A 22,486-nucleotide genomic window follows, 5' to 3' on the forward strand; every position below is an offset into this window, starting at 1 on the left:
CTTGTTTGGTGCATACACATTTAGGATTGTTCTGTCTTCTTGGTGGATTGACCCTTTTATCATTATACAATTCTTTCTTTGTCCTGGGTAATTTTCTTTGCTCAGATGTCTACATTTTTATTAATTCACATAGCACAGCATTTCATTTCTTAAACTCTGTAGTTTCTACTAAAGAGACCAGTGGAAACAGAAGCTCCCTCTTCTTCACACGGATTACTCTTCTTAGACCCACCCTACCTTCCCTAAAACAGGGCATTTGAGGACTACCTAGGTACCTCATAGAGTAAACACAATTTACTGTTTGTGAATCAGGCAGCATGTTTATTCATAAGACTCTTTAACAGTTGTTTGTGTAACAGCTGTAGAGGCCCAAATGCGTTGATAGCCTCAATATTAAGATTGAGGTCTTACTTGTCTTCTTTACTGAAACACACATTGGCAGGCGTCAAAATAATCAAGATTAAGTTTAGATTATTGGTAAAATATTTCTAGAACCTATTACCTTTCCAAAGATGTCAACCTCCTGTTTGATATCTTTCAGTAACTCAAGAAAGAAATGCCTATAGTGGTCACAAAGGAAACATAATGACAGTGTTGTGCTGTAAATGGTAAACTCTTTCTAAAATAATAATAAAGATAATGATGATGTTCTCATTTCATTTCTTTGGTATAAATTATCCTACCACAACTGATTTCAAGATACCGAGGTAAAGGGGCACCTGGTTGGCTCAGTCGTTAAGCGTCTGCCTTCGGCTCAGGTCATGATCCCGGGGTCCTGGGATCGAGCCCCGCATCGGGCTCCCTGCTCAGAGGGAAGCCTGCTTCTCCCTCTCCCACTCCCCCTGCTTGTGTTCCCTCTCTCGCTATCTCTCTCTCTGTCAAATAAATAAATAAAATCTTTAAAAAAAAAAAAAAGATACCGAGGTAAGGTCACTGATCATGTCAGTCAGAAGAGATGCATACAGATGGCTCTCATGACTGGGAGAGACCACCACACATCACTGCATCAAGGGAATAAAGAGGGGCCAGTATAAGGTAATGGGGAGTGACATGATGTTGGCAACTGGAAATATATAACCGATTTAAAAGTATTTGAATGACCTATGGATCTCCGATTTGTGACTGCCAGAAAAAATACGATCCAAATTCTTTAACCTGGAATTCAAAATTCCTGAGTTTCTGTTTCCTTTCTGCCTTTCTAGCTTGTTTCTAGCTCTCCTCATCTTGATCACTATAATCCAGACACACTGAACTGTTTGTGGTTCCTGACCCTATGTCTATTACTCTACATATAAGATTCCCTTCCCTCTTCCTGGGATGTTCTTCCTCATCACATATTTTTGGAAATTTCTCTTTCTTCTTTAATCCTGGATATCCCCTTTACCTAAGTTAACAATACAAACACAAAGTTCTATGTTCCTGAAAATCATCTGCAGGACTCTATATCAGCATATATCATACTCTGTTTTTACTTCATTTATATATCCTCCTTTCCTCCAGACAGAGACCTCCCTGAACACAAAAATCTTGTCTTGTTGCTTCGGTATTTTCGTCACTTAGAGTGGAGTCTGGTTTATGGGAGGAGCTTGGTGAATATACAAATGAATGTATGAATGAGTGAATATAAATCATAACAATAACAATAATAATAATAAAAATAAAAGCCAACTCTCATGTGGTACATATCATGTGCAAAAATTGTGAGGATTCTACATATATTAAGTAATTTAATCCTTAAATTAAGAACCCATTTTCCAACCCCATCTTATAAATAATAAAACTGAGGCCTGGAGGATATAAGAGATTTGTATAATCAAAGTCACATGGCTAGTAAGTGATGGAACTGGGCGTTTAGCTGCATCAGACTTTTTTCACCTCGGCTCTTTCTGACTCCTCCCTAATTGGTAGCAGTCTTGGGAAAACAAACATTTCCAAATACATCTGTGACTGCAGTAACTAAATGCCCTCGCTGTCCTATAATTCAGATCACTCGGGGACCATTAGCTATCTGGATGCGTCTGCTGCCATGGGGGAATTTATAGAGAAAAGCAATGTGTTTAATTAAGTGGTTGTCAAAAACACCCACCCAGTACAAATGGGTTTCTGGCAACAGAGGTGCTCTTGTTGCTGCCAGAGTCCTGCCACAGGTCATTAACATCTTAATGGATTTGAGGCACTTTCCAGCTTGAGTGCTTTCACCCAAGGATGCAAGGGGTCTCTTGGAGGCCCAGGGAAATGGAGGCAGGACTCGATGGATGGACCCTACTAGCGTCAGTGAAGGGCTTCAAACAGTGGATGACTCTATCAGAATTAAATTCAAGTCAAGTTCCTGATGGGTTCTGAGCCCCTACGTGGCAGACACCACTGGGAGGTGGGCAGAGATGGGCTTGGACAAACATGAATCAGAATCAGGTTCTGCCTCAAGGAATGCTTTCCTCACAGTGTGCACAGTAAGCTATGCTATGGAGTATAACATGACCAGAAAGAAGAAAGGGGGTAGTCTGAGTGAATTAATATGGACAGGCTTTATAGACATAACACCTCTGAAGGACCAGAAAGTTCTGAACAAATAGAAGAGAGAGAACAACATACAAAATAAGTAAAGTGAGTGAGTACAATCATGATGACGATGTCAAAGCATTGTGTCAGGAACTTTGGGAAACCAGTAGGCAGTTCACTTCGAGAATTTTTAAAGGATAAATAAGGCTAGTAATAAGCAAATCATAGTAAATAAGGCTAGAGAGCAAAATTCATTCCATAACATGCAGGGTTTTAAAGATGCAGCAGAAGAGTCCATAGGCAGTGGGGAGCCACTAAAGTCCTCGGATGATAAGCATGAGAGTGACCTGAACAAGGGCTTCTTAAATTTTAATGTACATAGGAATCAACTGGGGATCCTGTGAAAATAGATTCAAGTTCACTATGTCTGGGGTGGGCCCTGAGGATGAGCCCTGCTAATAAATCCCTAGGTGATGCTGATGCTACTCATTCTAAGATCACTCTTTGAGCAGCAAGGTCTAGAATAGAATGCATGCAAAAGTGGATGGGTTTGGGGAGGAGACACATTTCAGAATGTTAACTCAATTTGTATAGTACATTTATTACTCATGACTAAAAAGATTAGAAACCCTGGTTTTCAGGGTTCTTTGGGATCTTTCTACTTTTTAAAAATTATCAGTAGCAGTATTTTTCATTAAAAACATAGTTCAACACTCCTTACAGTTAGACTGGAACAAGAGAAAGTATGATTGGCCTTAGCCCATCCGTGGCACCGACCCACCCCTACAGGTATTTGACTTTTTAGTTGATTCTGGGAAAACACTAAATAGGGTCAAATGAACAGCATGGGCAGGGTAAGATCGGGAGAGGAAAAGAGGAAAAGGTCCCTGAACCTGCTCAATGAGTCTCTGCCCTCCTCCCTGCAAACAATAGACAATCAACAAAGAAACCTGACGCAGGCGCAAAGAGCATTCAGGTAATTTAAACTGTGGTGATTACTGTCTGGGGAGATGAAAATTCACAAAAAGCGGCACGAGCCGCATGACGAGAAGACAACGACGAGGCTGAGCGAGGGGTACTGTGAAGTCAAACCCTCCCATGACCTTAATAAGTGGTTGCCCTTAGGCAGGTCATTTAATCTCTGGATTTCTTCATCCATAAAATAAACCCAATAGTTCCTCTTGGCCTCCTCCCATCAGTCTGTTTGAGGATCAAATGTGAGTGCAGGTATGAAAGTGATCACCCACAGTGTTGCTTTGGGGATCCATTAGTGCCTGGGGGCAGCCTGTGCCTGGAAAATACTTCCTAGCCGTCTGTTCCTCAACATCCCTTTCTCTCTCGGGATGCGTCTCTCTTTATTTAAGCTTCTAGGATAGCTCTTTCTTCTGGGAAATCTTTCTAAGTTAAGCAGAGATGTCCTGCACCCTTCCATTTACCCCACCCAGCCCCAGAAACAGAACTCTGAGTTTATCCAGCCTGTTTCTGCTGGAAGAGTGACAGACCACAACCCAAAAAGGGGCGCCCATGGAATCTGAGCACAACAGCAAAAGGATCATTTTAGCAAAAGTCAGGGCCACAGAATGCATCAGAACCCCAGCTCTGTTTACAGCTCTGTTACTCTCTGAGCCTTGGTTTCCTCACCTCCAAACTGGAGGTAATGTTTTCTACCTCAGATAACTGCTATGAAGATTGGATTAAATGAAGAAGAGCACTTTTTAACTACAAAGTGTTATAGACTATTCCTTTTTTAAAAATCAAAACATAAATGGAGAATGCCTTATATATTTTCATTTCTCTTTCCAATTGTGGAGCCTCACTTTGCCCTCCTGGTAAATATCCTTTACTGAGGACTTCAGTTTTAAAAGAATAATATCAATCATCAAATTTATGTAGCCACTGACAGTTTGGAAAGTAATCATCCAATAATAGATGAATGGTCAAGTAACTTTACAAAAACTACATGGTAACAAGGAAAAATATGAGGAAAAACCCAAGGAAAGTGCCACTTAGAGATCATCAAAGTCATGTGTATTATACCAGTGTAATGGCAAGTGCAGGGAAATCACTTATCAGAATACTTGGTACAATTTAAATGTTCAATAAATGTTATTTATTAACATCATAACCGATCTTTGGCAAAGATGCATGAAGAAAAGCTGGAATGAAAAATACACCAAAAATTAACAGTGGCTGTGCTTCTGTCAAGAACAGTGAATTTCTAATGGACTAAAGACTGTATTAAAACAAATACCCTAATTAAAAAAACAAATGGCAAAACCTACGTAAGTTTACTGAGCTACACTGATAGTGAGTAGCAGAACCAGGATTCAAACCCAAGTCTTCTGACTCCAAATTCAGGACTCTTTCTATGGCACTAAGCTGCCTCCTTGACCTCACTTCCATTCTATTGTCTATATGTTATATATGTCATATATTGACTACATGTAGATAGAGAATTGGATTTCACATATTTATTATACCAAAGTGCTAGGATGGAAACCTTGGCAGGTTTAGAGGAAGGTAGGCAATGAAACAGACAGTATTTTCCACAAAGATGAAGAGCGAGGGTTACTTGACCCCCAGCCACTGGAGGCAAGTCTTCTCATTTAGGAAGAAGAGGAATAAGAATATCCGCCCCACCACTTGGGACTAATGTATTGGAGAGAAAGATCCCATCTCTTGCTGCCTCCTTAGCCACCATATACAAAGACATCTTGAGTACATTCTACTGAAGAGCCACTTCATTGCCATTATAACACAATTTTTGAGACTTCACAGAGTGTCAAGATGTTCTCCTTGGTTCTGCCTTAATGTATCACTTCTGAAACCATACACACAATTTCTTCAAAGAGTTCTTTCCCAGAAGGGGCAAGAAGGACAGTGAGAGGAGAAGATGAAGTTAAGATAAACACTATCCTATCTTTAAAGCTGTAGAGACATATAAATCTCCAGGCTGGGCTGGGCTGGAGGCCTGGGTCCTAACTGGAGTCTTCTTAGGATTCTATTCTTAATGGTTTCAGCTAACTGGGATCTAGCTGGAGTTGATGGTTGCATATTTCCAGTTCTCCGGTTGGCCTGTCTGTCCATCCTCCTCATATCCTCCACGCAAGTGCCTTCAAACTAATTTTTCTAATTTTACTAAATAATATTCTTGTATACATTTAGGACATCACAAAGCAGCTCCCCTAGATTGGGGTGATATCCCTTGGAAAATGCTTTTACTGACTTAATGTTATTTAATGCCTTTAGATTCTATAGGAGACAAGACTATAAGAAACAACATGTCAGGATCACTGTCTCTTTTGAAAAATCTACTTAAGAAGATAGTATCTGGATCCATATGTAGAGCCATCCATTCAACATCTCCATGTGGATGCTCTAGGGACATCTCACACACATTTTTCCCCAAAACTGTACTCAGCGAGTTCTATAAAAAGCAAATGACAAGACTATTGGGATAACTAAACGAGATTGCATGCATCAAGTTCTTTCTGCAAGGTTTGGCATACGGCGTATTCTCAATAAAGTAGAGTTATCATTTCCTTCTAAACCTGGAATGGTGGCAGAGTGAACCCATCAGATCCCCAGGCCAAAGCCCACGAGTTGCCCTGAACTCCTGCCTCACAGATGATTAAACACAGAGATCCACAAAGTCCAGCTCTGTGGGTTATTAGTTCGCCTCTCAGTCCCACACGCATGCTTCAGTAGGTGCTCTATGCTGAACAACAGAATTCCATGAAGCATTTCTTCTTTGAAGTGTGCCCCATGGTACACTTTTGCAGTAGAGAGCACAAGAGGGATGGAACAGGAAGAAGAGTCTTTTTATAACTTCCAGCTCTGACTGGGGCTCAGCAGTGCGGGTGTGAGAGCAACAATGCCTCTGCCCCAGGCTCAGGCCCAGAACACAGACGCTCAGCAGCCTTGCAGCCTCTGCTTCGCTGTAAGCTTTCCTTGGCTGCCTGTTCAGGGTTCACCTCCTCTTGCATGAAAAAGGTGACTTGTATGGAATTGGATAATAGTTTTTCTAAATGCTGGAAAAATATTTTAATTTTTTTTGTGTGCAATTACAGTATCACAGCCACGGACATGACACACTTTTAAGCTTAATCTGCATTGTTAAAAAATATTCTCTGTTGCTTTCTAGAGTTTAGACAATCCACAAAGCAATACATCGAGCTCTGATCTCTCGTGTTTGCTGACTTCCATGGTTTACTCGCTGCCACCAGGGTCGATCCCAAGTGACCAATGTGACGGCACGGAAGCTACAGTTGAGAAGCGGTGTGTGGTAGCACCCCATTGTGTAGCATTTCCACGACACAAATACCGTAGGCATGAAGAGCAATGCAACAGCAAAATGAAGTCAAAAACATCAGAAAGTAAGGAGGTTTGAGTTCATTAGCTTTGCTTTAAATTGAATTTGCTTGGTGTGGAATTTTATGTTTTCATAATTGACAGTCAACTCTCAACACTGCTGAAATGGTAACATTCACCGGTCATAAACCAGTGTGACCCAGCGCCAGTCGCCACTGGACCAGACCCACTGATACTGTGCAGCACCTAATCCCTCAGCCAGCCTTCCCCCCATGCATTGATCCTTCACATTTCAAACATGTACATGCCGTGCACCCTCAGCCATAATTCCAAATTCAATAAAACCCTGAAAATGGCGACTATGGTACAAGCCAGATCTGAACCAACACGCAGCCATTTATTCTACTTTTAATATCACATATTTTCCTGCAAAAATGTTCATGCGTTTGATTATGGGGGGCTGTCCCAGACCTCTACTGGGGGCATAAAATAAAACACATATGCATTGTTACAGTGCCCATATCACCCTCCTGTATCAAACCACTTCTGGGACTCTGACGACCCATGACTAAAAGTTGAGCTGAGCTCGTTAGTCACCCCACATCTACACCTTACACCCTTTGGGAAAGAATCAGAACCCAACTAGTGTAGGGACCCAGTCTGCCTTCCTTGCTTTATCTGTTATGTGATCTTCATCTGCCCACTTCCTCGTTCCTCATCTCCAGTTCTCATCTGTCAAATGGCAATCACAAAACCAGCAAGGCTGTCATGCACATAAAGCAAGTTCATGGACATGAAGTTAGCTTGTCATGTGCTGTATACATTAGAGGGGTTTTCACTCTTATCATTCTGAAACTGAAATACTTGTTTGAAAGCAAACATTCTTTAAATTGCTGGATAGCAGCTGGGGGTTTCTCATTTCCATAAAAGGAGCTAACCATTGATGTGCATAAAGCCCAGTCATCTCTATCTTAAACACAAAAGCGTTACACTTGAAAAGCGTCACACTTGAAAAGCGTCTTGTGTGGTTGATGCAGTTGGCGAAGCTGGTCTATAGTACAGTCTCTGTAACTCATAAGAACTGAATAGCTGGGTCTCATCCCATTAGAAAAAAAGAGTATAGGAGACAAGAGTAGCCCCAGGCTCTCACCTTTCTGGGCCTGTCTATATATTTATAGGTTTGTTTAGTTTTTTTGTTTTGTTTTGCTTTGCTGTTGTTATTTTGGGGGTTTTAGTTTTTGTTTGTTTTTATTGTTGTTTTTGCCTTCCCTACATTGGTGCACTACAAACAAACCAAGACTTAAGTGTGAAAGGTCATTCAGAACCTCTATGCATGCCCTTCCTTGGACAAATTCCTCCCATCTTCTGCTTGAACAGTCACAGTGACTGGGGGCCTATTCATTTAGCCCGGATGCCTGAACCATCTTAGTTACAACTGGCAGCTCTTTCCATTACAATAAGACAGCTTAAGGACTTCACAGGCAAAGCAAAGCAAAGGGCAGATTCTTACTATGGTAGAAATGACTGGAATCAAATCTTTCTTGAAAGTAGCTTTTTTTTTTTTAAGATTTTATTTATTTATTTGACAGAGAAAGAGAGAGAAATCACAAGTAAGCAAAGAGGCCCAGGCAGAAAGAGAGGAAGAAGCAGGCTCCCCATTGAGCAAGGAGCCGGACGCAGGGCTCAATCCCAGGACCCTGGGATCAAGACCGGAGCCGAAAGCAGACGCTTAACCGACTGAGCCACCCAGGTGCCCCTGAAAGTAGCTTTTGATGAGTGGGAAGATGTGTAAAAGGATTTTGGCAGAGAAGAAGACCAAAGAGAACACAAAGGAACTATCATTTACAGAGGAGAAATGAGGGGCACCTGGGTGGCTCAGTTGGTTAAGCATCTGACTCTTGGTTTCTTTTCAGCTCAGGTCATGTCTTGCAGTCGTGGGATTGAGCCCCATGTTGGTCTCCATGCTCAGCATGGAGTCTGCTTTGGATTTTCTCTCCCTCTCCCTCTCCTTCCCCCTCCATCCCTCCCCTCTGCTCCATCATGCTGTCTCTCTAAAAATAAATAAAATCTTAAAAAAAATACAATAAAGAAGAGAAATGGTTCCAAACTGCAAAAGGAAGAAAGTCTGACAGCAAATGACAATGATTGCTTAAAATTCCACGTGAACAGGATACAGCCCTCATTATTGTCCATAATATATATGAATACCACAAAGCAAAAGAGAAATAAAAAACTAGTTGCCAGATAGTCCTTATTAACTCTTTGGAGTTTCCCATTAGGTTCACAGCTAGGTGCAAAACTTGGGTCTTTGTGGCACAACCATTCATATTTATCTGAAAACTGCTAGTTTTATTAATCATCCTAGTTGATGTTAAATCAAACAGACAGAATTATGGTGCTAAGTCTCAATGCAGATCACAAAGTCTCATTTATTTTTGGAAAATGATATCTATAGGCCTTTATAATCACTGAACAAAAACATTCAAGCAAAAATAAGCCAAATTTCTATACAAATAAGACAACTAAAATATGTACTATTAAAGAAATTGCTGATTCTATTATTTGAGAATTCAAAATGCCACCCCTGGATTTTGAAAGACTGCATTTGTACATTTTTTCTTATAAATGAAATGCACTGTGGAAACAAAATAGGTAAGTGTCTACTTCTGATTAGACCCTCAGAATTCAAGTAGATGCCTGTCTTAATCAAGATAGACACTTTATTTGTACAAGTCAAATTTTACTTTGCAGATGGGAGGTAGGGTGTGAAATGTGCGTTGGTAAAAGTGAATAAGTAAAAAGACTGAATTATAGAATTTCCTTTTCATTAGAGATAACCCAGAGATTAAAGAGATAGAGATGGATAGGACAGAAATAAAGGCAGAGGCAACCAAACAAACAAAAGCAAAAGGCCTTAACAATAGTTAGAACCTGTGAACAGAGGAGAGACACGGACATCTGTTGAAAATCCACTATGGGCTGGGGACTTCGCTAAGAATTTTACCAGGCCATCTCATTTAGCCTTTGTAACAATTCCTCAGGTGCATATCATTATCTCCAGTCAATACATGAAGAAACAAATGCTTAGAAATGATCAGGTTGGCTTTCCAAGCTCATGTTCCTCAATTCTCAGAACTCATTTGAAACAATAATGTAATATGGTGGTCAGTCAGATGGACCCACAGGTGATCTGGTTCTATATTCCACTGACTGAGGGAGTTGTTTTGCTGGCCTGGAAGGTTGTACATTCAAGTGTTGCCCATCTTCACCGCATCCCCCCCCCCGAAAAAAATCTTAAAGATGCTCTGCCGAGGGGTGAAAGATTAAATGATTCTTTACTCAAGGTATAGGAATTGCTGAGTTTTTCTGCTGGACTCTTGGGGGCCAGAAAACTTCCTGAACCAACTAAGTATCCAAAATGGAGTTCTAACTACATTCTCCATTTAATATTATAGATTCTGTAGGAGAAAAGAGATGCCTCTTCCTCTTACTATGTGAATATATTATTATGTGGATATATTATGTGAATATATTACTTTATCACTGTAAAGAACATGGCATTCCTAATAGTTTACTGGTAAGTGAAGAAAAAGTCACAGACACCAGGGCAAGACACAAAGGTAACCATCTTCATGGTGTCATTTGTAATTAAAGCCCTTAAAGCTAAGATAAGCCTCAGGGATGAATAGAGCACTTATTAAAGGAATAAGAACTCACGTGTTAGACTTGGTTTTTATCTTAACTCTGGGCTAGTGGCCTGTCTTCTCTATACTGCATGAATTTCCCGGTTTCATGGCCCATGTTATTATACATAAGATAAAATTCAAACTGTATACATTGACCTCATTCATTTTTTTAACCTTCTTTTCCACTGTCCCCTGAGTGGGATGGTTAGTAGCCTGATGTGGCTGGAAGGAGAGTACTTATAAGAGACAGATTGGAACCAAAGAGATGGGTGAGGAGGTCAGTGCAATAGTCCTTGAGAGCCACGATGAGGGCCTGACCTACGGGAGTCAGAGTGATAGCTGAGTGAAGCGACTAGCTAGGAGTCAAACCTAGTCATACATCAGCCATAAGGGCACCACGAAACTTTCCTCTCTAACTGGGGGATAAGCCAATCAATGATCTTACATGGCATCCAGAAGAAATCCTTCCACATGTCTACCTCCTATTCTGTTACAGTGGTGTCAAGGAAAATGCTAGATTTCCACTGGCCTTCACTTAGCCATAACTACTCACTCTGTCAAGAGCCAGAAGCCTTGAATTGTCTCTCCAGAAGTCTTGGCTATGTGGCCTTTCAAGTCTTCTATGGCAGTCTCAATGGCCCCCGGCTGAGTGGAAAAAGAAAATACCTAGTTTAGAGAAAACTGAGCCCTCTTTGTGCTTATGATTAGTGAGTATAACCCACAGCCTCCTCCAGAAAGCTGATGGGAAAGATAGCTCTTACATCTGTCTGTTTGTTCTAGGCACAGCCTGCCCGGGAGCTTAGTCTTGAACTCTGGTATTTATAAAGCTGTTCTCCTTGGGTGGGACCAAAGTGATCCAAGTCCTGTCTCCCATGATCTTACTCATGCTTTCTCGTGGAAATGAAGACAGCCATTTTCAGAGGGCCAGTTTTCCTGAATAAACAAGTTTATAAGAAAGTTCAAAGCATTTAGCAATATATACATTTTTAAAATCAAACCTTTCTCTCTTTAAAGAGCACATGGCAATAAAACACCTAAGAGAAATCTTCTTCTAATATTTTGACCATAATTTTAGCTGACTCTGGGCAATTAACTTTTTTGTCTCCTTATCTTGCATTCTTTACCCTTCTCCAAACAGGTGCTCCTACTTACGGGCCTACCTCTAGTTTAAAATTTGATTAACCCTTTTCCTGATAAGAAATTCATAGACCTCTAGCTCAGTGATCCCTAAACTTTCAGTGCACGTCAGAATCAAAAACACAGATGTCTGGGCACTGTTTCCAGAGTTTCTGATTTAGTGGATCTGGAGTGGGCCTGAGAATTTGCATTTCCAACAAGTTCCCAGGTGGTGCTGTTGGTGTGGGACTGTCTTACGAGAACTATTGCTCTCTAGACAGTTATTCTCAACCTTGGCTACACATCAAAATCACCAGGGGAGCTTTTAAAAATCCTAATGCCCAGGCTGCACACCAGGGCAATCATATCCAGATACTCAGTGGATGGGACTCACATATCAGTACACCAGGATTTTTTAACACATCCCAGATGACTCCAATGTGTAGCCAAGGTTGAGAACCACTACAGCTCAGGGATTATCTAGTCTAAGCCATTTGGTTTTATAGGTGTGGAAACAGGAGCAGTGTGGGGAAGTAACTCGTCAAATTCACTCAGCTAAGAAGTGGTAGAGACAAGACAAGAAAACAGACTTTCCATTGCCCCACCTACAGTGCAGTGCTGGCCTCATTCCCAGCCCTGAGCTACTGACAAGTAGGTTGCTAGTTCTTGAATATTCTCTATATAACGGGCTTTAATACTAACTACCTAATCGTCTCTAAATATTAACATTCTTAATCCTCCCAGCCTGAGACCCTTCTCTCACAAAAGGAAACCAGGACACTAGCCTGGCCTAGGATCCATCCAAATGCCTTTTCCTCTTGGAGGTGGGGCGGTGGGGGGTGGGTGGTAGATTAGGATTTGCTTGCTTTTTCAGTCTACGATAAAAGACTTTGAAACATTTTGGCCACAGAATCCATGGGTCAAGGAAAAAAAAACTTAGAATAGGAGAATCCATATACGAAAAACAGGAAAAGAATGGCACTGCTTCAGATGAAGTGGTAGGAAATGGTTCGGAGCTTTCCCTACTTAGCTCTGCCCCTCCCCCTCCAATTCACTGGGCACAGCCCAAGTCATCCAGGAAATGTCCATCGAACGGAGTCAAGTGACCTGGGTTCCTGTTCCAGATCTGTGGTAAATCAATTCTGTGACCTCTAGCCAATGATCTGAGTTTTCTTGGCCTCCATTTCCTTATCTATGAAGACAAATGAGGAGACTGAACCAAAGCTTTCTGAGCCAAACTGATGATGAAAGCCTCCTGGAAGTCTTTAAGAAAATATGATCACTGCCCTGATACTGAGACATTCTGAGTACCTCATTTTAACACATTTCCTGCTGAATTGAATAGTCAGCCAGTGGACTGAATGATTTCTGACTCCTTTTGTCATCCTCTGCTGCTGGTTCACGGGTTGTCAGAGAGTTAACATGGCAGCCTGTGCCTGCTGGAAGCTGTAAGTCATTAAATCAGTAAGTTGTGGAGCATAAGGTTGCCTTGAGCCCCCACTGACAGTATGCCTTGAGCCCCCACTGACAGAGAAGGCTGTGCCAACATCACTGTTCTAGTGACCCCACTGGCAGGATCAAACTAAGCTGGAGAGAAATCCCCTATGATCCCATGACAGTGCTCCCACCTCCCAACCCAAGCTCCCTGGGATACAGCCAGACTGCACCAGGTCCACTGCTCAAAATCAGCCTTTCTTTGATGACTCATCAGGCTATTTTTCCTGTCTCTCTTCGTATATCCACACAATTTCTTCCTCTAGCTAATATAGCTCAGTAGTGAAACTAATACTTTTCAGAAGAACAAAAAAAAACTGTACGTGAAACTGGAGAATAATGAAATAATCCCAAAATAAGCACTTTGTTGAATGGTTTTAAACTAGGTACTTTGCCAGAACATGTGAAGATGAATATAAAATTTTAGAATTTTCCAAAACCTTACTGTCTTCCCTATGGAAAGCAATTGACAAAATCTATCAAAATGATCTATCCTTTGATCTACACATTCCACTTCTGTGAAATCATACTAGGGATGTTCTTGCATATGTGCAAAATGACAGATGTATATGCAGAGTTCTTTGCAGCCTTATTTGTGAATAGCGAAATTTTGGAAACAAGGCAAACATCAATCAATAGAGGACTTGTTAGACATAATAGGGGATACATCCATACAATGGAACATGAAGAACATGCAAAAAAATTAGGAAATCTGTGCTAATATGGAAAGATTTCAAAATGTATTATTAAGTGAAAGAAAAAATGTTCAGAAGAAAAGGTAAATATACCACATTTTTGTATAAAAAAGAGGAGAAGGGATGAGAATAAATATTTGCACGTGCTTGTATATGCTAAAGCAACCCTAGAAGGATACCTAGAAAATGTTAACAGTGGTCCCCTATGAGGGGGGAGGCACTTGATGGGACAGTGGATGGAGGTGATGTTTTACTGTACACCTTTTCAAAACCTAAACATTGAACATCAGTGTGGTCTTTATAAAATGGTTGGGAGGTCTCTAGAGTACTGTCAATGTCCTCACTGAGTGTGGTATTCTCACCTTCCACAGAAACAGTGGTTGTGCCTTTATGGAACAGTTCATCACTGTATCCTGATAGAATATTTTACTCTCTTCTGTTTGCCATTGTGGGTTAACTGGAATAAATTAACTTCAGCCACTCAGTGTAGAAAACGAGATAGTGTGTGAACACTCTGACTTGTGTCTAGGGCAAGGTTTAGATCTCAGCCTTTCTGCCTGCCGTGAGACCCATATTATGTCCTTGTCATTCCAGACATCAGTTTACTCATTTGCTGAGTGGATAAGATAATATTAACTGTAACAGAGCTGTTGGGAAATGCCAAAAGCATATGGGAACACTGAATAATAAAACACTGTATTTTCATTCTTTTTGTTAATATTAAATGGAGGGAAAATAGTTGCACCAGGATTTGGGGGTCTAATGGTCACTGCAAGGGAAAAATTAGCTCGAAGACTCCATGCCGCCTAAGACTAATAGGAAAGTATGATGGAATAATAAGTACCCATCATCCAATACATATATATTTCTAATGCTAAATTTGAAGAAAAATCATGAGGAGGGATTCTTATTTACAAGTCATTATACAGCATAGTAGGCAGTATCTTTTCTAATAGTTCAGCATTGAATATCTTCAGTCAAAACAAACCTACTGAGGGAATTTCAAAGACGTGGTGTGTGTGTTTCCCTATATTTCTGTAAGCTAGACTAGCCAGGGGCCAGTTGTCACACAAATAATACTCCCATCTGCTGCTAATACTTTTCCATGTACTGGACTCCTTAGCCAGACAGTAAGAGGAGGGGGCAGCATAGAGAGGAATGCTCCCAGGGACTCAGACACAATAAGATCTCTCTTGTGGGTGTCATCATGCCCAGATAGAAATCACTCCGTGGTAAACACATACAGGCAGAAAAACAGCTCTAAATTGGATGTGATTTGTACAGTCCAGGGCAAATTTATCTCTCTTCGAAAATAAAGGAAATGCTTCTTATTTTATTATCGTTAACTGCCTGCCCTCAGAAAGAAGCATCAACTTTATTACAATCTTCAAGGGATTTCAGTGTAAGGAGGGGAATCAAGAAATCTTTTGCCCAGTGAGATATGTAATTTCTAGACCAGGAAGAAGCTCACACAGACAATAACAATACAACTAATATATTTAGTTGTTCCCAATGAAAGAGCAAGACACAGGGAACCCTATAGTAAGAGAAGAGGGGAAGGGAGAGAGTATGAAAGCCAAATTAGTGTCATGAAAGCAATGACATCTTGCTACACAATGGGAAGTCCCAAACCTGCTTATTAAAGTCTCGTTCCTCACAATAGAACACAGGCTATAAAAAGGCCATGGGGAACCATTAATTAAATATTAAAAGATCAAATAGTTTTAGTCCCATTATTTTGTATGTAATTTACATTCTCAAGTATAAATTTAGAGATAATTCCCCATCCCTAATCGCTTTCAACTTTCTGATAAGGTATCTGCAAATATAGAGTCCTACAGGGAGTTTAAAAATATCTTTCCCCATGCATATCAAGTATTGTTCCTTTCATAAGAAGTTGCTTTTGAATATCAGTCTCCACAACTAAAGGGATTATCATAATATACCTCGAGTTATTAGCCTTGAGTGGTACTTTTGTTCAGAAAAGGCACTAGGCCTTTTTTAGATATGTCTAAGCAATAAAATAGCAAATGAACAAAACAGGAGGAAAAAATTATCCAAGCAGAGTGATAGCAAGTGCTTCAGACATTCATTCCTATGATCTCTCATTCATTGTCCAAGGTCAGGGGCTCTGGAGGGGTGGTAAAAGTGTCAGGAGTCCTGGCTCTTAGTCTTGGCATGGCTCCTAAATTGCCAGTTGACTTTGGACAAGTCACATCTCCTTTGTGTGTTTCAGGGGTTGGATTAAATATTCCTCTAAGGCCCCTTCTGGCTCTGAGCAAGAACATTGCTATGTTGGAAGGGCACAGTTCAGGAAATAAATAATGGTCTGGAAGCCTGTGGATAGGAAGCAACATCCCAGATGCCCCATGAAATAACATAAGAGGTTTAAGGAACCAGATTGACTTCTTTTATGATCTGGTATGACCTAATGCATGAGGTTTTAATGCTAAAAAATGACTCTTGGGGGCACCTGAGTGGCTTAGTAGGCTAAGCGTCCGACTCTTGATTTCGGCTCAGGTCATGATTTCAGGGTTGTGAGATTGAGCCTCTTGTTTGTCCTGAATTAATTTAAACTTCCAGAGCAGTCACATCTTTGCATATCCAGTTTGAAACCCATATAATTGATCTTCTTATTATAGCATTGGGCATCTACTCCTGGAGCCTAAGAAACTCAGTGCCATTCTACCATAGGAAGCCAAAGAGTAACTTTCCTTTCTGGGTTAAAAGATATAAGTAAGAAACAACTTACATGTCCATCAAAAGTTAAATAAATTGTAGCATATCTCTATAGTGGAATGTTATTGAATTGTGAAAAATGATTTTATGGAAGTATAGTTATTGACACAGGAAATATTTTTATGCAACCAATTGTACACGTGAGGAAATAAATAAGACAGGATATACACCAAAATGTATAAGCACACATTCAATATACTTTGGTTAATGTTGGGCAGGGAGATTATGGTGACTTTTATTTTACTTATTGACATTTTTTTTTTCTTTTTCCAATAAGCCACCTTTTGTGAAATGATTTTAAAACATTTAATAAAATGCTTGATCAAGGAATTCCTCAACTCATTTACTTACTGTTCTTCTGAATTTACAACCTATATGCTTCAAATTCTTGCACTGTAATAAACTTATTTCTTTTTAATTGCTTCATGGGATCTAAATCATAGAACTATGAATTGGGAATTGGAAAACTTGGGTTCTAACCCTAGCTTAAGCACTTACTCCTAGCATCTCGGGCAAGTTGGTGCTTATTAATGGTTATGACACTGGACAAGCAACAACCCCTCTCTGGGCCTTAGTTACTTCTGAAAATGAGAGTGTTGACTAGCTCGTTGGTGCTCAAGGTGTGGTCTGTGGACAGATCGCATCTTATTGCCAGAGGATCTATATAAATGCAGAATCTAAGACCTTCCTCTAGGCCTACTGAATCAGACCAGCATTTTCACAAGATTTGCAGGTCATTTGTTTGCATGATAAAATGGAGAACCAGTGGACCAGATCATCTGTCGATCTTGTTTCAGCTCTAAGAAATGATACTTTATGATGAATCTTTCATAGATCTGAATCATTCAGAGCCGAGGTCTTGTTGACTTATTCCCTGGGAAATGAATTAGTTTCCTTAACGCAAACCTCTTTACTGCTATAGACACTATACATCTACATTTATATCTCCTTCTGGAAGTCATGGTGAGGTCACGGGCATCTTAATGTCATTCCCTACGACCAAATACAGAAATGGGAATGTCAAATCAACAAGAAAGGGAGAAAGCATTCATAATAGCAATGAGATGCTGCCTATGAAATGTTAATAGACATGTCATGCACTGTACTAAGAATATTTACAAAATCAGGCTACTTAAACCTCTGTATAAAACTGGTATTTTATCCACACATTGCAAATGAGGAAATTTATAGATATAGATAAAAATATAAACATACATATAAAGCACATTCATTATACTCACATGCTCACAGAATATATATTATGTGGTTTGAAGGAGAGCAAATGCTGAGTGCTTTGGGAATGTAGCCCTCACAGCTCCTAAAGAGTCCTCAAGTCTACTTTAAACTCATTAACATTAGAAGCTTTCCCTCCCAACATCTTGAGAACTTAGGGCTTGTTTCTATATACCCGAGGGAGAAGATATTCTTCACATGGACTGGAGTCAGTCATTGACTGACTTAGAAAGGGGCCACACGTGCAGTTGTACATGAGGTGGGAAGAGCTCTGGACTTACAGACCGGAGATACGGATTCCAGCTATAGCTATTCCACTAATATTGCGTGACTTGGTCAGGTCACTTCACTCCCCTGAAGCTGTACTATGTTTACAATGAAACAAGAGCGGTAAGTCCTCCCCTGCCTACCTTACAGTGTTGCGCCAGGGACCTTCACTTGATAAGTTACATAGAGCCACACAAATAAAAGCATCATTCAAACAAACAAAGAAAGAAAAGCTCCATGGTAGCTTCAAATTGTGTCGATTTAGCTAAGCTAAAACTACATTTTTCTAGAATTTCCTTTCCTGTCTGTTTCCCAGTTAGAGTTGGCCACAAGAGACATTAGTGTCAGGCTGGCAAGGCAAAAGTGACACATCGGTCATTTCCCTGCGGAAGATCAGTGCAGGCCCGCAGTGACTGCGGCAGCTCATATTCAGGGCTGCTTCACTTGATGGCATGGGGCAGCTTCAGGCCCATCACCAAATGCAAAGACAACAGCTTTGCAGACTCCCCAGCCAGCCCTCATGACTGCACCAGCTTCTGAGCATGCCGAATCTCTTATTCCATACCACTCATGGTTGTTATCTCATCAAACTGTGACTGATACATCATCATTACCAAAGATGAGACAACTTTAGGGGATGCTTTGATTTCCTTCACAGATGTATCTTACAACTTAATTTTGCTTATTCAATAATGTTCACATACTTTAGAAAACAAACTATATGCTCTGCCTAGGCAAAGACACTCACACAAACACGCACATAGCAGAGCACCTACCAAAGCACCTTAACACATACGAGTGGCTAAATACAGATGATACGGGTATATCTTATCTTCAAACATGCACACGCACACGCGTGCGCACACACATACATGCACACACACACTGAGTCACAAGAGCTGCATTTTTATCTTAACCAAAGATATTTTAAAAGCTACCAAATCAGGATTCATTAGTTAAAGCTTTGTAAATTGTCACAACGTCTTAGCCACCATTTATTTATAAGATTGAGTTGAAAAAAAACCTTTTTTCAAGATGTGTCCCATGTACGCTTCAAAAATGAGATTGTCTCCTTTGTCACACTGTACAATCCCCAGTTTTGCCACCGACTGATTACAGCCTGTGAGCCAACAATTACTGTGTAAACAAGAACATTGAAGGACTGGGAAAGAACATTGATAAGTAGGAAGGAGAGTTCGAGAGAAAGAGAAAAGTACTCAAACCCAGGAAGCACTCTCCACTTGATCCAGATGCTAGAAGTTCAAAATACCTTTTTTTTTTTTTTAAGAGAGAGTGAGCGAGCAGGGGAAGGGGGAGAGGGAGAGAGAGAGAGAGAATCTCAAGCAGGCTCCACACCCAGTACAGTGCAGAGCCTGACACGGGTTTCAATCCCACAACCCCCAAGATCATGACCTGAGCCAAAATCAAGAGTCAATACTCAACCGACTGAGCCACCCAGCGCCACATCATTTTTTATATCTAGATATACAAACCCCATCCTCATTACCCATCCATCCATTTACTTCCTCAGCTCCAAATGCTCAGGGAAAAGAGCTCAGCTGCAGACAGCAGCCAAAGGTTTGGGATTTCGAAGTGCCTGCTCCCACACGTAACACCAGCATCCCAGTGTTGACCCTGAGGTTCAATCCATTCTCAGCAAGCCTTTCTACTCCATCACCCATGTCTTTTTCAAACATGCAACAGATAACCACTCTGGGCACACAACTTTATATTCTAGCTGCTTGGGTTTTCTCTCCATAGATCATTAATCTGTGGAGATCAGGTTTAACATGAACACAGGACCGAGGAGCCAAAGATCCACAGAGACTGGATAACCAGCTTCTTCTCCTCAGTACTACCTGGTTATCAAAAATAGACCCTTAACTTCTCTGAAATTCAGCTCCTTCACCTGTAAAATGCGGAGAAGGATAACTACTTCACAGTTATTATGACTATTACATGAGATAACAAATGTGAAAATACTTGGTAATATTAGAATATTGTAAGAATAGTCTTGTACAGTACTTCAGAGCACCAAAAACTTTACCCGTGTAGCAAAGTACTTCCGTGAGACAAAAGGTCGGTGATAAGGATTGGGGTACAGTGTTGATTCGGTCACACTTGGCTGCCTTGAAATCTGCCTTGGCTCTGGGTCCGTGCCTGGGTCCCCCTCCTCCGTGGACAGCTGGTCAGTCTCAGAGGGTTGGTAATCTCCCTCTTGCTTCAGAGACACAGGCTGGAATCCTTCAAAACTCCTAATCGTTGACATTTCTTCTACCTAAAACAAGAGAAGAAACAATCTTTTCATTAGGAGAAAAAAAAAAAGGGAAAAGAAGTCACCTCTGTCCTGGCCAGGGCAAAAAGTCGACAGGGTGCAAATGATGTTCCTGAAACTGACAAAGGTACTCACACGTTAACTAAACAAAGGCCTTAATGAATGCAGTTCAATAACACAGACTCCACCACCCTGTTGGGCCATTTACCAGGGGAGCGAAGCAGAGACCCTCTAGACAGACAAAAGGCGGTTGCAAGTAGGTCCATTTTCCCACCTTGAATCCCAGAAGACAGGAAGTGGAGTATGGAGATGGCAGTATGAAATAATTACCAAGCAACTGATCTTCACAATTTCATAGAATTTTTGCTTAAAAACCCACCAGCCTGCCAACTTATTTAACAGGTAAATGGAATGATAATGCACCTTCTTGAATGCTGCTTGGGTAGTAATAGGGGACAAAAGCACTTAGAACTGAATATATTTTGACTCAAAAAACAACAATTCTAAAATTTTATCGTAAGGAAATAATTTAGACAAATGCCCAAAAATATCAATATAGAAGTAGTTCATCACATGTGTCTAATAACAGAAAAATACACTTTATTTCTAATAGCAAAACATTGTATAAAACAGCCACATTAGACACTCATACAACATTGTATCTAACACAAAAAGAACATAGTAAAACTAAGAAGTGGTCAGGAGGGAACTGGCTAAATATGTTATATCACAAAGTGAAATATACTGTAGTCATTAAAAATATAAGTGCATATTTTTATCATGGAAATCTGTCCAAAATATATTGTTAATGGAAAAAGATTATGAATAATTATGACATTATATTCAAATGGGTTAAAATAATTCAAAAAGAAAAGAAAAAAAGAAAGAAGGAAACTGGGAGTTGAATATGTATATACATGTATTGTGTGACAGGGCTAGAAAACGTTTAAAAAGAAATCAGAGAGGGAGATGAACCATGAGAGATTATGGACCACAGGAAACAATCTGAGGGTTTCAGAGGGGCGGAGGGTGGGAGAAGGGATAACAGGGTGATGGGTATTGAGGAGGGCACATGCTGTAATGAGCACTGGGTGTTATACTTAACTAAAGAATCATTGAACACTACATCAAAAACTTAAAAAAGGAAATAAAATAGAATATTAATGGTTATTTCTGGATGAGGTGATTTTAATTTTTTGTTTTCATAAGTCTCTGGATGCTTACAATGATTATATATGACTTAAGTAAAAACACGATAAACATTTCTATCCTGTAAATATACAGCAGAATTAAACAAAATAAATAGAAAGCACACGCTAGCCTAGTAAAAAGCACGCGTACATCAGGTCACCATTTCCAAGCTGAGACCAGATAGTCAGACCTGCAGTAAGTACACTGTCCATGCTACATAGAAGGTGGGTTTTGTGCCTGGCTTCACCATGTCTGGGAACACTATCTTATCCTCAGAGCTGCCTCAGTGCTCCTAATCAGATAAATTCCATTCCCTCGATTCTTGTGAAACACTAGACAATGAGAAACAGCCCCAACCCCAGCAAGTGTACATTCTTAACATTGGAATTAGAGTATTCAAAAGAGGTAAAAATAGTCTGAGCATATAACCTATTGCCTAAAGCTGGACACTTTGGAGCATGAAAAACGTACGATTAACAATTATGTCAGAATGAGAGGAGTAAACTGGGATTATCTCAGGCAAAGGTGGACATACACAGTCACCCTGAGGGGTTTGAATGCAGAAGAAAACACAGCTGGTTAGGGGGGTTCACCAGTGAAAAGCCCTCCGCAGTACCCATCTGATCCTCCCAGCCACCCTAGAAGATGATTTTACCTGCATCTCTCTGGGGATCACAGCATTTAGGGGACCCACCCAGGGCACACTCAGATCACTGTGGCAGCACCTGGATGCTCACCCCGGGCTCCCAACCATGCTTCCTGTCAATCCAGCACGCCCATCATGAGGCACGCTGTGTTGAAGCAGGAAGGCTTTGCTGAGTCTTCAGTAATTTTTTTAAGTTAGATGCGTAAAAGGCAGAGATTGGCCTGTTAAGAAATACAAGGCACACCTGCAGAAGCAGGAGAAATTTTGTGTGCATGTGCACCTGTATGTGTGTATGTGTGTGTTTTGTGTGTGTGTGTGTGAGAGAGACAGAGAC

The 22,486-nt window shown here is 40.6% G+C and overlaps 1 protein-coding gene across 4 annotated transcripts in view; it reads right to left on the minus strand.

Moving 5' to 3' along the window:
• TPRG1 (tumor protein p63 regulated 1) overlaps positions 1 to 22,486 on the minus strand; it is a 211,241-nt gene that overhangs the window by 90,163 nt on the left and 98,592 nt on the right. For all 4 annotated transcript variants that reach the window (XM_021692712.1, XM_021692715.1, XM_021692714.1 and 1 more), the window contains exons 2-3: positions 20,088 to 20,318; positions 11,050 to 11,141 (exon numbers count right to left, since the gene is read on the minus strand). In XM_021692712.1, coding sequence (XP_021548387.1) covers positions 11,050 to 11,141; positions 20,088 to 20,318 — 323 coding nt within the window. The remainder of the gene's footprint in view (positions 1 to 11,049; positions 11,142 to 20,087; positions 20,319 to 22,486) is intronic.

This window comes from Neomonachus schauinslandi, chromosome 1 (genome assembly GCF_002201575.2).
Source record: "Neomonachus schauinslandi chromosome 1, ASM220157v2, whole genome shotgun sequence".
Lineage (NCBI taxonomy): Eukaryota > Metazoa > Chordata > Mammalia > Carnivora > Phocidae > Neomonachus > Neomonachus schauinslandi.